Raw genomic sequence first — 15365 nt, forward strand, 5'->3', positions numbered from 1 at the left:
CTCTACTAATTTATCGTGTAACCACCATCTACTACCCAAGCAGCACCTTGAACGAAACTGGCTTTTTCCGAACTAAGGAAAACAATCACATCGGCTACTTCTTCTGGTGTACCCATTCTTTGCATAGGCGCTATATTTATTGCTTTTGTGAGATCCATGGGAGCTTGCATATCTTTTTCGCCTTCTGGTAAAGGTGGACGAAGGGCATTATCTGTCATTGGAGTGTGGATTATCCCTAATAATTTATTGAGCCATTTATTTAGCACCTTGATTCTGGAATCACATTTAGGATTCCGAAAGATTTTTAAAATACTGACCTGGACAAACTGCATTCACCCTGATCTGAAATGGGGAAGCATCGATGGCATCACATTTTGTAAGTCCGATCACAGCATGTTTGGAAGCAGAATATATGGCTAAAAGGGTGATGTGAGCGATATTAGCAATTTTGTAGATAACTTGGTACATCTTACACCCTGTGAGTGAGGATCCAACAGCTAAGACAGTTATACAACTCACGAGCATCAGGTCTTCCTACTATACCTAACTGACTAGCAATGTTCACTATACTACCTCTTTGTTTCCTTGGAATTTCACCACCATTAATTTCTTTTCCCAAGATATCTTGTGATTTCATTAATTCCAATTCCTTTTTCGAGCAATACCATAAAGCTCTATAATTTACATTTGTTATTTTATCAAAATCCTTTATGTCACTTAAATCTGAAGATTGATTATTTCCTGATATACCTGCACAATTCACTGCATAATCTAATCTACCAAATCTAGTTTTGATTGTTTTAAATAATTCATCAATAAATTCTGTATCTGTTATATCTCCAGTAAATGGTTCGATTTCAAGAACAGCTGATCTTCCTCGAATATATGAGTCGTTACTTGATTTCATGAATGAATGGATATTTTTAACTGTTTCGAGTAAAGTCACTTCATTTATATCTGTTAATACCAATTTATCAACTCCGGACAAAGCAAATGCTTTAGCTGTTGCTGCTCCGATACCTACAAGGAAGGTGTTGAAGTCATCAGCAGCGCTTTTATTGGGTCAATAGGGACTTCATTCAGATTGAAAGTTTCTCATCAAAGAAGTTTGGTGACCTCAATCATCATAGCAACTCACCGCATCCCCCTGCTCCAGTAATAAGAGCTACACCAGATAACATCCTGTCCAACGAATTCCAATTATCCGGGTCTGATTGATTCAGCTTTCAGCTTTCAGAAGGGAGGATGATGAGTGATAGCGGCTAGTTTCTGTGACGAAGAAAGGTTAATTATTTAGCTCAAATGGAAGAGAGGCGAATAGAGAAGGAGAGAGAAGATAGGGCATCTCTTATCGTAATTCTGTTGTAGCACACGTCCCAGAGTATAGGTCAAACATACACTTTCGCGTAATGCCAAGAGGGGGGATTCTCGTATCTTATCACGTTAACCGGTAACCGACCGGCACGGTCAATCAAAACATCCTTTTACAACGTCATAATAGGTCGACTCTAATCTGAATCACTGAATCAAGCAAGATAACAGGATTAAGTTACACCTCCATCTGTCTATAGCCCACAAACTTTTGATCCCCTTGACAACATGTTATATCACCCGCTTGTTACAGCTAATCGACTGTGACACGCATAATGGGCGTTTGGTTCCCGCTCCATTTTAGAAATGGTCAAACCGTTCGGACACAATGAACAAGTAGTCTATGCATCATCTTCTCGCCAACTCAGATAACACAAACTCATAATACACAGCCGATCTCTATGCTCACACTTATCAACCTGTGGTATCCGTTGAATCAAGATGAACAACTAGAAGAATTCATTCCGACAATGTAGGAGACCGACTTCCAAAAACCCACCTAGTTCGGTAATGGTTAAAAGTGCCCACTTACAGAAAACCTGTCATTTTTCAAATTGGCCAAAGACGTTTTTGCTTCATAGGAACAGTGGTGTTGGTTGGATTGAAACAGAAATTCATACATGAGATCTGTGCAGACCTCCTCTACCTTCTGGGATGCATAAATTCTCTAAATTCTTCACCAATGGGGAGAAACCATGAAATATGTACTCCGGCCCATCTCGATTTTTGGGTTGACAATCTTCCCCAAAGCGCGTTAATTCCGGCGTTCATCGAGAAAATCAATTTCGCAGAAAGATTAGTCGCGCCCGCATTCCACTCAAACTTGTTCTCACCTCTTCTCTATCCTTGTATCAACCATGATTAGGTGTACTCAAAGACACCGCTTCTAGATACGGCTCATCAATTGCAGTGTCAAACTCACTAAATGATGTCAATCTTGCATAGGGTTTCACCTCGCTTACTCTCTCAACATCAATGATGATGGTCATTTAGAAGGGGACTGTGCATTAGACTTCGGATTTAGGGTCCTAGGGATATTGTAACAAGTTGGATGATAGTCTACAATCAATCAAACAATACGCCAAGTCCGAAGCATCAAAAACAATTTTACTAAAATAGGGCACATAATGATCAAATCTATAGATCTGTCTGTTTCACCATCAGTAATGAACTACTCATTGTCGAAGTTGTTAACTGACTTCTTGTGTTACTTTACTGATATTCTCTTCACGAATCATATTTTTGCGATACCTTTACTCGACTCCGACACCGCATCAGAGCACATCAAAATCGGCCGTATCATACACAGATAGTAATCAACCTCAACCTCAAAATTAGAACAGACATGTCACCTTTTCCCGTTGATCCCATTGTGGACCCAACTTTGCATTATATACCTAGAAGGGCAGTAGTAGATTCATTAACACCGAATAGTACTCAGAGGTGAGCTGATTCATACTCCTCCTCGGACAAGCAGCTGATATCTTTTGTTACTTGAAGGACTACCTTGATAGTAGCGGGATGTTATGTTCTACTGATTGGAATTTGTAAGTGTCATCGATTGTCGCACAAATAACAGTACCATCCAAAGTTGACTGAATAATCTTGTAAAATCCAATAGTGGTAAGCTGAACCGAATGGTGACATCAGACGTTAGCTTACGCATAGACTGAAAATCCTCTTCCTTGCAATCTTTATAGTGGTAAGTCCGGTTCTGGGTTTGCTTTTTATCCGAAAACAATTTGAATGCTAATAATCTCTTTCCAGGCATGGTTAGTAGTACTTTTGAGTGTTTTTTTTTTTCCTTTTTCCATCCGCTGGTCATTCGCAGTAGAAAAGCTAATACCACAGCCACTTGACCGTTAACTAGTACCTGTATTGGAGAAACTGATATACCCGTTCAAACTATTGGTAAGTTATTCCAGCATTCTTTCCGTGATCTGGTCACTGAATTATTCTCATAGACTGTAGGCATGCATGAGATGTAAGTTTGCATCTCAACATTCGCCACTATTATCGACTTCATTTGCTTACCTGATCACTGATTTTAAACGTTCTCACAGGTCACATGCAATAGCGGGCGTGAGTTTCTCGTACAGGTATTCTGGCGAATTATTCCTAATTGTGCATATGATTTAAGGTTGTCACCTGTGCATCAGTTGAAAAGATCACTGTAAGCAGTTCAAACAATGGGCTAATGTCTTCAGCTTACGGTTTCCACATACCAGCTTGACCCCCAAGAAGGTGGTTCGACCAGAATGCGAGGTGGTATACCAGCTGTAAGTTAGGTTCCTTGTATCATGCAAGCTTCACACTTCTATCTAGCTAATCCATTATAGATCACACTTCCTGCTGGTTACCTAGGCTCAGCATTTACTGGGGCGTGTTTGATAGCTTGTGTGAGTTTGAAATGGGAATTAATCTGACAAGGAAGAATAGAAATATTGATGAGTTACAATTTGAGTGCAGGGTTTCGATACGAATGCCTCGAAAGTAGCTTGCCTGATTTTAGCTTTTTTTTGGATTTTATGTCTATGGTGGGCTAGATCAAGTTGGGTAGCTTGGGCTACAATAGCCTTGATGGCCGGTTTGATAATTGTGAGCGCTTTCTGACTGATTACATGGGTCGAACAATGCCTGCGTCATGGAGATATTGCGTGAGATTTTTGACTGACCAACCCCTGACTAGGTATGTTGGCTAGTAGCCCATTCGGTAGCTCTGAGATTTTTGGTTCTCTTCATCGGTGTCATGTCATGTTTATACGCAATCGTCAGTTAATTTCTGCTGCTTCTTCGTGTCTATCAGCTGACATAGTGCTTTTGGATAGTGGGATATTGTCGATGTGAGCTAGGTTGTCTATTGGTCAGTGCAATGACTAGCAGCTTACCTATTTGATGATGGTTGCAGGATACTCTGGCTAGAAAGGTCAATACGTCCGATGCATCAGAATATGCTAATATGATAGGATGTTGCGGATCGCGATTCTGGGGTAAGCTGCTGATTTGATTTCTGAACATCGACGTGTCGACGCAGCATGAGCTGATTTCATTCCAACTTGAAAGGTGCTTTTTGGCTACTCATCTCTTGTCTTTGTGAGTGGTAACTCTCTTGAAGTATGCTTGTTGGACTTGGCAGTTCTTTAGGCTGACCTCAAAGTTCCGACTGACAGTCTTCGCAGCTGGGATCCTAGTCGGCATAGCAGCATTCAAAGATGACTGGGATACCCAAGCTGCACGAGCCGATGATTTCCTAGGAGGTTAGTAGTTTGACAATTTGAGATGGATATACATGCTGACGCCTGACTTTTCATGCTGCGTTGTAGGTACTCCATAATACTGTTCTAGCATGAGCTTCCAATACATCGCATCGAGAGATTGATCCTTTCGAAATGTCATTTATGTCTTCTTATGCATATGTCGATTTACAGATTCCTGCCTGAATGAGTTTGGGATTCACAAATCAAACCGTTCTTATCTACCTAACCTAGCGTTCCGATCATTTAACTCCAACCAATGCTTACCGATTTTGATTCAATCTCCTTACAAAGGAAGACCCAATAAAACATGTTGAACATATTCAGCAGCAATACCTAACCAAACTAAACCACCTGTAACATAACCATTTGAACAAAATTTCTTCCAACAATCTTGTCTATCATCAAAATTTACAGTCAAAGTTTGCCATAATAAATGTGAAGCTGTAGCACCGCAACTTATAATATAATATAGTGGACCTAAACCAGTCAAATATCCTGTTAAACCTAACATTGAGATGAATGTTGTGTTGAGTACTGAAATTACTGTTCTTGAATTATCAGGGAATCGCAATGCCATTGATTTCACTCCTGCTTTCACATCATCTAATTTATCCTATTCGTCATTATGGTAAAAACAATGCTAGTCAGTTATGAAGACTTCCATTTTGTGCATTATGATATACGAAGTCATGATAATATAACCCACCTGATGAGCATAAATGAGATCATACGCTATACCCCAAGCAATACCACCAAGATACATTGGTGCAGTTACTGTCCAGTTTGTTATACCTGCGACAGCTGACCAACCTAAGAAAACACCCCAATTGAAGGTCATACCTACCAATTGCGAAAAACGGATTATCAGTAATTTTTCTCTCTTATCACAAGAGGTAATAAATAGTCAACGATGAAGTTTCAAACTGAGAAGAATGATGGGCACTTACCGAAAATGACTTGAGGATAATAAGTAATTCTTTTCATGAATGGGTATAATACTACTAATGATAACGATGAAGCACCAAGGACGATACTGAAAGTATATATTAGTATAGATAAAATAGTGTTGAGCGTACGACGGGTCTGGCGAACATAAGATTGATTTAAAAGATAGTAAAAATTTACTCACGAATACATATTCAACTGAGTCAAAACTGCTAAACCGGCTGACAATTGTAATCCCAAAAATGATAATGCTTGAAATTGAGATACATCACCTGCTGCTATAGGTCTTGATTTTGTTCGATCTAGAACGATCAATAAACATGATATTAGCAGGAAGCCAAAAAAACACAAAGATCTTTTTAGACCAATCTGACATCCCTCATCCAAAACTATAACAGATACAGCAGATTATAAGCCTACTTACCAACTTTCGCATCCATCTTAGCATCCCACATATCATTTATCGTACATCCTGCACCTCTCATAATTAATGCTCCTAAACCAAATAAACTTATATAGAATATAGGTACTGAAAGTGGTAATTGTAATACGGTTGATGCCAGTGTTATTGACCAAGCTATGGAAATTTAGAGTTTTTCATACAGGTCAAATTAGCTGACTATTCATTCACATTTGGTCAGGATGTAGACATTCTCAAGATATTGATCCGACAACACACTGATCTATATATATGTTCATTCGCCCTTAGAAAGGATATTCATCCACGATCATGTACAAATCGCACTTTCCATAAAAAAAAACAATAGTTTGAAGAATAGTTACTTACTACACGGCCAAAACAATAACAGTGTTCCAATGGGTTTATCTATTCTAGTTAAAGCTAAATAAGGTTTTGCAGGTGATAACCATTTAGGTAAATTATCTAATATACTTTTAGGTGCTGGTAATTCATTAGAAATAGGTGATGATTGAGGATGTAAGATTTCTGATGAAATTGAAGGATGTGGTAAAGATGCATCTTTTTCTGTTATTTTCGTTGCACTGGATGATTTTGAATTTGAGGCAGAGGTAGAAGGAACATTCAACAAAGATCTTGTCGTTGTTGATAATTTACGTATCCTCGGATTTATCTGTTCTATTGAGAATCTAGGATTTATGTTGAAATAAGTCGAACGTCGGAATGAAGGGTTGAAGAATGTTTTTTGGAATGTCCTACTAGTCGAACATCTTGATAGGGAAGGTATCATCTTGCTGAACTCGAAACGGACTCATGTAGCGATTAGTTACGATGTCATATATCAATGGCTATGTAGATGTCGAGAAGAAACAAATAACGTCTTGGTTGACTTATCTCAGCTTTATCTGACTTATCGCTAATCGCGTTCCAACATTTATTTCGAGATATTTCGTACTCGTGCCTGGCTCATTTGCGGTATGTTACGGCCGTCAATCCAAATGAAGTGATAGATCTGCTCTTTAGACTATCATTCTTAAGCATGAGAGTACCTCATCCCGGAAAGAATCTGTGTCATGGGTATATGGATGCATTGGTATGTTATTACAATATATTAGCTGTTTGACTAGATAGTCATTTTCGTTGTGAATCTCATCGACTTGATCATACTTTCTACCGTCTCTCTGATTGTCCGGGATCCAACTATTTTTTGGCTTCTTTTGCCTCTGATGTAATCGAGTAGTTATCGTGTCAGCTACAAGCGAGTCTCACTGAAGCGAGGGAAATGGCTTACCTCGTCGTGTAGCGTCTTCTAATAACGTTGTATCTACTGATCTAGCTGCCATTCTAACATAACGTACCACTGATCCACGAATGAAACAGTTCTTTACAGCGAGCTATACAGAGAACAATGAGACCGTCAGTTTCTTACCCAAAAACACTAAACACTACTCGGTATGAATTGGGCGTGGGTATATTCTTTTGTTCCCCTCCGTCATCAAAGATATGAGGAACAACACTACCACTAGCCTGATCTACTTCTATTTATACCCTCATGCAGGATTTTAGCAACGATTTTTTCAACAGCTAGCCTCCCCCTTTCTTGAGAGAGAAGCAATTGTCGTATTTACTGACTCCCCGCGTCTACTTCTTCATCTTGTTTCCCAACAGTAGACTATATTGAAGATATTGTTCAGAACATCGTTGAATAACTCACCATATGTGGGTGTCTTTCTGGATCTTCAACTGAAATGCCATCTAAACGGATATTTAAGAACCTATGATTGATGAAAAGCGTCAGTATACAGCACCAGTATGGTTTATTCTGTCTGCACATTGCGAGCAAATACATCCATATTCCTGTAATCTACCATCAACCTATTTCCAACAAGAGAAAATCGTCACAGGTAACCACAAGTGATATCTGTGTTGACAGTGCACGGCTGAAGTTTATTTGGAGATCATGCATTATCCTGGAAGGAAAACAACTTACTGATCAACCGATTTCAAAGTACCCGTTATTGATAGGTCGTTCTTTAACTCTACTGTTATCACTTGATCTGTAAGTGTTTTGAAAAAGCTATATGGAAGGAGAAGGCGGATTTTGTCAGTATACGCTCCACACCGCTATCTACAGACTTTTGAATTCTTGATCACGATCGCGAGTTTCTGGTCGAACGGATGATATTGGCGATATTGGTGAATTGAAGAGGAAAGACTGCTTCGAAGGTGCATTTCGAAAACTTACGAAAAGATCAACTACAATGAGGTACATCAGTCATTGTTTCAAATACCGGCAAGAAGTGTAAGAATTCAGCTTACCATTGTGCGACGATCAGCTAGAGGGTAATCACGTTCACTTGTATAACAGTAAAAGGTTATTACTTGGATGCGATATCTAGACGTCAAGAGCCAAAACAACCTCCCTAAGGCTAGATCAGCAAAGATGGAGGTGTCATTACGATTCAGATAGATAGATAAATAGTAGCCTTATCACTTCAATGGCGGAAACCTCCGCTTGTCAACGGCCGGGAAGTCAATGACACGTCATGCATTGATCGAAGCGCTTCACGTGGTAGTTGCATAAAAGTTCAGCGGAAGCGAGCCGAAGGTTCAAGGAGAGAAGATATCTTTCCTCAACACTGCATATTATGTACTATAACGCTTATTAATGACAAAGTTCAGAGTGGTATAGGAAGTGCTTCAGCGCTAGCACGTATCCAACATGGTAGAAGTGCCAAAAAATGGGGAATCTTCAACATCTAATTCAAAGTCTCCAAAGAAAGGATCAATACCGCTGTATTTGATTAATGGGGTAGCTACACTATGGGATGCTCAAGGTGTGTGCCGGTTTCACCCATCATAACCAGCTTTCCCAGTAGGCCTGGCACGTATGCTCGAACGGATAAGCTAATTCATTTGAGACTCTCCAATAGTTGCTGCTACTCTACATTGCAAACATAACATATCAGGTCTAAGAGCAGGTACACTACCTGGTGTTGCACAACAGAATGGTTTTTTGGGATTACCTATAACTTCGATGAGGGAAGAGACAGCGTATTTAGTACAGCAGGGTGAGTTTGAGTCATAACAAGCACTTAAAATTTTAATCTCCATTGAATATGACATGGAGAATAGTGAACAAATGGCTAACCTCCTTTAATACCCTAAACACAAATAGGCATAGCGCATTTAGTCCCACTATCAAAATTCCCAACAATTCCAACAAAAGAAGAAATTCAAAAACATACTTTGAAGCGTATAGAAAGAATCAAGAAATTAGAGTTGGAAACTAGGATAGCGGAAAATGATAAACAACAAAAACAAAATGAATTATTTGAAAAAGGTGGTGAAAAAGCTAAATTGAAAAGAGAAGCTAGAGCAAAAGCTAAAGCTGAAAAAGAAGCTAAAATGAGAGCTGAACAAGCAGAAGAAAGTTTATTCGATGATTCGAATGTCGCAGTGATGCTGAAGAACAATATAAATACAGATACAAATATGATTGACCAGAATCAACAGTCAATTATACCGAATTCAAGTTCGAACTACGTTTCATCAGGATACTTTTTACCTATACCTTCTCATCCAGTTATTCTGCCCTCAACTTCATCATCTAATGAAATCATACAGGAAATACCTAGTAATAATAACAGTACATCTTTTTCATTTCCAAAAACACAACGTGATAAAGGATTAAATAAAATATTCACGAATTTACAAAAGAAAGGATATAGGATTGGATTAGGACCAAGATTTGGTGGTGAATATCTAATTTATCCAGGTGATTATTTAAGATACCATGCACATTTTACATCACAAATTTTAATTAATGATGAATCTATAAAACCAAAAGAATTAGTTGCTTGGGGTAGATTAGGTACTGGAACTAAAAAAGCTGGTTTATTATGTTGTTATAGTAATAATGAAAATGAACAACTAAACAAATCGAAAAGAGTAATCGAAAACAAAGATGATCAGGATTATGAAAAGGTCAATGATGGTGATGATGATGATGATGATCAGATAGAATATTATAGTTTAGAGTGGGCGAATTTTGGATAAATCAAAACAAGCTTTCGATATATTCAGGCGGACAAAGAGGGTCAAATCTTGTACATGTATTGAGTATTTACAGTATGTCATACTTTAAAAGCCGATCAGTACGTCAAGAAAAGGGCTGTTCATTTGTGTATGCCCGTCTGTTCGAGTGCAAATCTAGCGCCATTTTTATCTTGGATCATGAGATGAACCTGATAACTGGATCCTGCGACCGTGCACTATATCATGAATACATTTATACCTATTTCTCCATTTTTTGAGAAAAGAGAAGAAAAACTATAATATGAAGAAATTGTAAGAAATGGGGTAAAGAATAAAAATGAAAGATTGGGTTCAAAAAAGGAAAAGAGATAAGGGACAGGTAGGCGAAATCTACCATTCTGCCTTCGATACCATTTGTTTTGAAAGTAATAGAGGAATTGATGATTTTGAAGGTTTGATGTACGTTGCAGGGTATAATGAATATGAAACATGTCGAAGTGTATGTACCAACGATTTCTTTGAGAAGGTTGATCTTATCTAGCTTAGGCAGGATAAGTTGTAGTGAAATAAGGATGTTGTAAAGCTCGTTTAGCTAAAGATCAGAATGCTTTATTAGTTGTGATCCTCCTTACTCCCATTCTTGTAGCTCTTACGGGCAAGGATTTGGAAAGGGGTTTAACGATAGACTTACCTGAAATTCTATGAGCGGGATCATAAATTAGAGTTTGAGCCAATAAATCTATACCATTATCATCTAAACCTTTTACAGCAGATTTTAAATCGACTGCATTCCATTGCGGGAAAGTTGGTTTATAATCTGGTAAACCTCTTACTCCTGGCCATACATCTTCATCTGGTGTACCGAGAATTCTACATTATTGGAATGAGTAATATTATTATCAGCGTTTGTGGGTAACTCAAAGAGCTGCATAAGGAGGAAAGAGTGTTTTGTTTCACTTACCGGAAAATCCTGAAAATCTCATCAATCTCTGAATCACCAGGGAAAAGAGGTTGTCTCATTGCCATTTCAGCAAATATACATCCAACAGACCACATATCAATAGCTGTTGAATAATGTCTTGAGCCAAGAAGAACTTCCGGTGCTCTATACCATAATGTTACGACCTACAACAAGTGTCGTACCTATCAGCTTCATACCTCCACAAATGTGCTTGAATGGTCCCGAGGAAAAAGTACATAGAGCGGTCAAACTCACTTCATGGGTATAAGTTCTTAATGGGATACCGAAAGCTCTTGCTAAACCGAAATCTGCGATTTTCAAATTACCCTCTTTATTGATCAACAAATTTTGAGGTTTTAAATCTCTGTGAAGAATTCGATGAGCATGACAGAAGTAAAGACCCTTGACAAGCTGATATGTGAATTTCTGTGGATATAGCGAAAAGATTCAAAAAGTATCAGCGATTGTATCATATGAGCTCTTCATTGAGAGACTAGAATGATGATATAGAATAAGACTATCCATCACACTCACTTTAACCATATTTGGACCAAGACCATCTTTATCACCTATAGTATCCATATATTTCTTTAAATCCATATCAAGGAATTCAAAGACGAGATACAATTTTGCATCGGAATGAACGATATCTAAGAGTCTATAATCATGTCGAATCGTGTCAGTAAGCTCATTTTACCGCTTAATGACAACGGAAGGTGGTTTTCCAATCCATTTAATTTCAGGATAAGTCAAAAACGATAACATTTCGAACTCACTTGACGATATTATCATCCTTACTTAATTCTTTCAATAAACTGATTTCTCTAATTGATGTTGATGGTACACCTTCATCTTCAGCCTCCAAACGAATCTTCTTCAAAGCTACAAAATCGCCTGTCGATATATCTCTAGCTTTATAGACCACACCATAAGTACCTATAAAACAGATGAAATAGTTAAATAACCGTTAAACATTTTCGATTTCGCCCATATACAAGCAGATGGCTACAGATATCCCTATCATATTTCGGCATCATACTACGAGAAAAAATCCTGTCGCTCTCTCGATATTCCAAATATGGTAAAAATTGAAAAATATCATCATTCTACTCACCTTCTCCAATTTTCTCCAACTTTGTATAATTATCTAAGGACATTTCGAAGTTGCTAATTTATGTGTCGAATTTCGATACTATCTGAGAAGTGCTTGAGCTTCAGGTATTTATTCAAACAATGTGACGGGTATCAGAGAAACAGGTTTAGCTGTTGTGGAAACGTTGAAAGAAGAAGAGGCGATATTTCTAACCTGCAATAGCTATCTATGTACGCAAAGTATATTTGAAAAGAAAAAGCTGCAATGTCGAAATTGGTATATTGCTTCGCTACTATCCAAGACTTGGTAGACCGCTAGACCTATAATAATCGTTTTCAGTATCACTATCTGTATGTTTATAATTGAATTGAAGTTGCAGAAGGGGATAAAAAGGGTCAAGAATAGATGAGTATTCAATCAACTGTCAACTAAAGACCTGTAGTTGACTTTCTCTCGCCTTCACCTTGCTTCACCATACAAATTAAAAGGACGCGTTTTACCCCACAATACCGATACGTGATAGACACGCGATCTCAAAGCTGAAACAACGCGGGGTAATATAGTAATTTGATTCCGTCAATCATCAATAACATTTCTATCTTAAGCTTGCATTCATCAACTAGTAGGGTATGTCCACCTTGTAATTCTTGCTTTCCTTCTTCTACCTCAACTATGTATACTATGTATACTATGTATTGACACATGAATGCTTTGAACAATATGTCTGTCACTTACTCATGCTGTCATCTAGACTCACCTCACGCACCTCTACCCCCTTCTTACCCTTCTTCATCAAGTTCATACCATTCCTTGGATAAACTATACTTTTGCGAAGAATGTGATGCAGTTCGATGCGATCTGTGCTCAGCTATAGAAATTGCAAGTTATTTTTGTCCAAATTGTCTCTTCGATGTACCTTCCGCGAATGTCAGAGCTGATAAGAATAGGTAAGTTGGCTATTTTATGCTATTACTACTACGATAATTTAGCTGATAATCTCGAAATAGATGTGCGAGATCATGTTTCTCTTGTCCAACTTGCGAATCAAGTTTATCGATACAGGCATCAGATCAGCCTTCAACTGATAATGCGGTAGGCCCTACAGCTACAGCAATGACGCTATCCGGACCACCATATGCTCTAGTCTGTTCAGGCTGTAAATGGAGCAGCAAAGAAGTAGGATGGAGCTTCGATAAACCAACTGGTATTGCTTGTAAGTCAAGTCGAACACTATTCTAGCTTAACAGAACGCTTTTAGAGGCTCTATCAGCTGATCGCATTAAACTATCAGTGCAATTACAAAAGATGAATACACAGGTTGATCTTGTACAATCAGAATTTGATTCTTTGAAAGATCACTTAGAATCGTATATAACGTTATCAAACCCAACACCTTCCAGCTCTTCCTCCTCGCGGTCCACTCGAAATCCTTCCAGACATATATCACATCTGACGCAAATGGCACAAAGAGCCTTACATAGAGACGTTGGGGGACTGGTAGCTTATTCAGCTAGATCAAAACGTTCTTCACCAGCTGAAAAGGGGGAGAAAGAGAAATTTGGTTGGGATGAATTAGATGAATATGTTCCAAAAGATAGTTGGAGAAGGACAGGATTGGAAAAGGGTTTAGAGGATGTAGATCTTATTCGAGATTTTGAGGAGAGCGGAGCAAGTGGTCTAGCTGCCTTAGTTAAACGGTGGCAGAGTAGTTGGGATCGAGGTTCCATGTCTCGGTGAGTCAGATCCTCGTGAAAGTTTTTGGTACAAGTTCTAAGCTGAATAACCGTCTGCCACAAACAGAGAGATACTGCCTCAGCGTATACCGTTACAAACGAAATTGACCAAACGATGCCCTCATCCAAATTGTCGTCATTTGCTCATTCAACCAGACACTAAAACAGTACGAATGAAAATAAAAATGGTTGCTTCAAATTATCTTCCTTTGGTAGAAATCGGACGTAGGAGACGTAGATTACCCAGTAATGATATAAGCGAATCACCAGACCAAATGTCTGTGCAAGATATGGAGAAGCAGAGAAGGGAACGCCGCCGTACAAGAGGTGGTAACCCTGTGAGAGAGGAAGATGAATTGATGGACACTCCGTTTAAGGCAGGAGAGACTTATTCATTTCAAATCGCACTTACAAATCCATTATATGATCCAATACAAATCAGATTAACATTACCACATCAACCTAAAAAAGCACCCAAAACCGATTTCAGTGTGATTATACCTACACCTCATTTCACAATAAATGCGTTGAAAGATGCATGGGCATACGAAGAAGATGACGAAAGTGATGATTATCTAATGGGTGGTAGTGGTATTGGAGGATTGGAAGCTGGATTTAGTGAAGAAGGAACCACAACAACTGGTACAGGAACCAATACAGGTACATTAAGTAGAAAATCGAAATTGACTATATTATCAAGTAACAACAACAAAAGATCAAAAGAGAATTTAAATGGTATAGAAAAAAAAGGTAATATAACTAAAGTTGGATTAGATATTCAAATTTTACCTGAAATCGTCAGAAAGAGCAAAGTTGAATTTGATTTAGAGATCAGGTACACTTACAAAGCAGATGACTTAGGAACGCCTACGAATGATAAAGATGAGAATAAATCTAAAGATAAAGACAATTCAACTCAAAATAAAGAGGAATACAAGAATTTCACTTTCTGGACAAGAGTCAATCTCGGTCATGTAGAATAGATGTTCAATTTGATCAGACGTTGTACTTCACCAACCGCAATGATAGCTGTTAATCCTTATATATGTAGCTAACAACAGTCATGTCATAGGTGATGTAATCAAGGATGTCTGCTATATACAATGACATATATCAGTCAGAATATGCATAGATGCATAGTTTACAGTAGAAGTTGCAATCCGAAAAATGTATTATGACAATCTAATGACTGCGCCACGCGTTTTTATGTTGTGTTGTGCTTATTACCCTGCTTGCCGACGGACGCGATTCTGACAATGAGCGAGGAATTGATGACATAGCTTGATACAATTGAATAGAAATTGAATCTGTTTCTTTAAACTTAGTTGTCGCATATTATCACTGCAATATGATGGTCTAAATGACATGTTTACGACAAGATAGCACCTGTATATACATTGTCCAAGCGATTAGAACGAAATAATCAGGTTGTCTCGACCCCGACTAGCAACCCAGAACACCAATAAATATAAACCAAGCAGATTCGGTCAAGACCCGAAGTATCAACGCACTGATCGACTTGGAAGCCATCACATTGGATAACTCAGAT

At 38.3% G+C, this 15365-nt stretch overlaps 7 protein-coding genes across 7 annotated transcripts; 3 read left to right on the forward strand and 4 right to left on the reverse strand.

The window, feature by feature from the left end:
* Positions 1–5: 5 nt before the first annotated feature.
* L201_002612 (uncharacterized protein) lies at positions 6–1181 on the reverse strand (the record flags this gene model as incomplete). Its single annotated transcript, XM_066218386.1, has 4 exons — positions 6–235; positions 318–416; positions 520–1020; positions 1139–1181. 4 exons carry the CDS (start codon positions 1179–1181, stop codon positions 6–8), a joined length of 873 nt encoding a protein of 290 aa, XP_066074483.1.
* A 1535-nt stretch (positions 1182–2716) lies between these two features.
* On the forward strand, positions 2717–4633 carry L201_002613 (uncharacterized protein; the record flags this gene model as incomplete). The annotated part of the gene is made up of 14 exons (XM_066218387.1): positions 2717–2814; positions 2872–2918; positions 3242–3282; positions 3336–3355; positions 3435–3453; positions 3512–3544; positions 3600–3650; positions 3711–3770; positions 3841–3969; positions 4061–4141; positions 4200–4214; positions 4280–4361; positions 4435–4464; positions 4542–4633. The coding sequence occupies 14 exons, from the start codon at positions 2717–2719 to the stop codon at positions 4631–4633; spliced, it is 798 nt and encodes a 265-aa protein (XP_066074484.1).
* A 278-nt stretch (positions 4634–4911) lies between these two features.
* L201_002614 (4-hydroxybenzoate polyprenyl transferase) lies at positions 4912–6781 on the reverse strand (the record flags this gene model as incomplete). The annotated part of the gene is made up of 6 exons (XM_066218388.1): positions 4912–5241; positions 5335–5468; positions 5576–5661; positions 5758–5875; positions 5998–6150; positions 6361–6781. 6 exons carry the CDS (start codon positions 6779–6781, stop codon positions 4912–4914), a joined length of 1242 nt encoding a protein of 413 aa, XP_066074485.1.
* Positions 6782–7191: 410 nt separating this feature from the next.
* On the reverse strand, positions 7192–8313 carry L201_002615 (uncharacterized protein; the record flags this gene model as incomplete). Its single annotated transcript, XM_066218389.1, has 6 exons — positions 7192–7214; positions 7283–7385; positions 7706–7766; positions 7982–8068; positions 8237–8247; positions 8311–8313. The coding sequence occupies 6 exons, from the start codon at positions 8311–8313 to the stop codon at positions 7192–7194; spliced, it is 288 nt and encodes a 95-aa protein (XP_066074486.1).
* A 400-nt stretch (positions 8314–8713) lies between these two features.
* Positions 8714–10050, forward strand: L201_002616 (tRNA-intron endonuclease; the record flags this gene model as incomplete). The annotated part of the gene is made up of 4 exons (XM_066218390.1): positions 8714–8828; positions 8925–9062; positions 9170–9904; positions 9959–10050. 4 exons carry the CDS (start codon positions 8714–8716, stop codon positions 10048–10050), a joined length of 1080 nt encoding a protein of 359 aa, XP_066074487.1.
* Positions 10051–10571: 521 nt separating this feature from the next.
* L201_002617 (cyclin-dependent kinase 1) lies at positions 10572–12147 on the reverse strand (the record flags this gene model as incomplete). The annotated part of the gene is made up of 7 exons (XM_066218391.1): positions 10572–10621; positions 10721–10899; positions 10991–11154; positions 11246–11416; positions 11525–11648; positions 11767–11926; positions 12105–12147. 7 exons carry the CDS (start codon positions 12145–12147, stop codon positions 10572–10574), a joined length of 891 nt encoding a protein of 296 aa, XP_066074488.1.
* Positions 12148–12803: 656 nt separating this feature from the next.
* Positions 12804–14799, forward strand: L201_002618 (uncharacterized protein; the record flags this gene model as incomplete). Its single annotated transcript, XM_066218392.1, has 4 exons — positions 12804–13030; positions 13091–13296; positions 13375–13816; positions 13884–14799. The coding sequence occupies 4 exons, from the start codon at positions 12804–12806 to the stop codon at positions 14797–14799; spliced, it is 1791 nt and encodes a 596-aa protein (XP_066074489.1).
* Positions 14800–15365: the final 566 nt, after the last annotated feature.

The sequence above is a fragment of the Kwoniella dendrophila genome, chromosome 3 (genome assembly GCF_036810415.1).
Source record: "Kwoniella dendrophila CBS 6074 chromosome 3, complete sequence".
NCBI classification, from domain to species: Eukaryota; Fungi; Basidiomycota; class Tremellomycetes; order Tremellales; family Cryptococcaceae; genus Kwoniella; species Kwoniella dendrophila.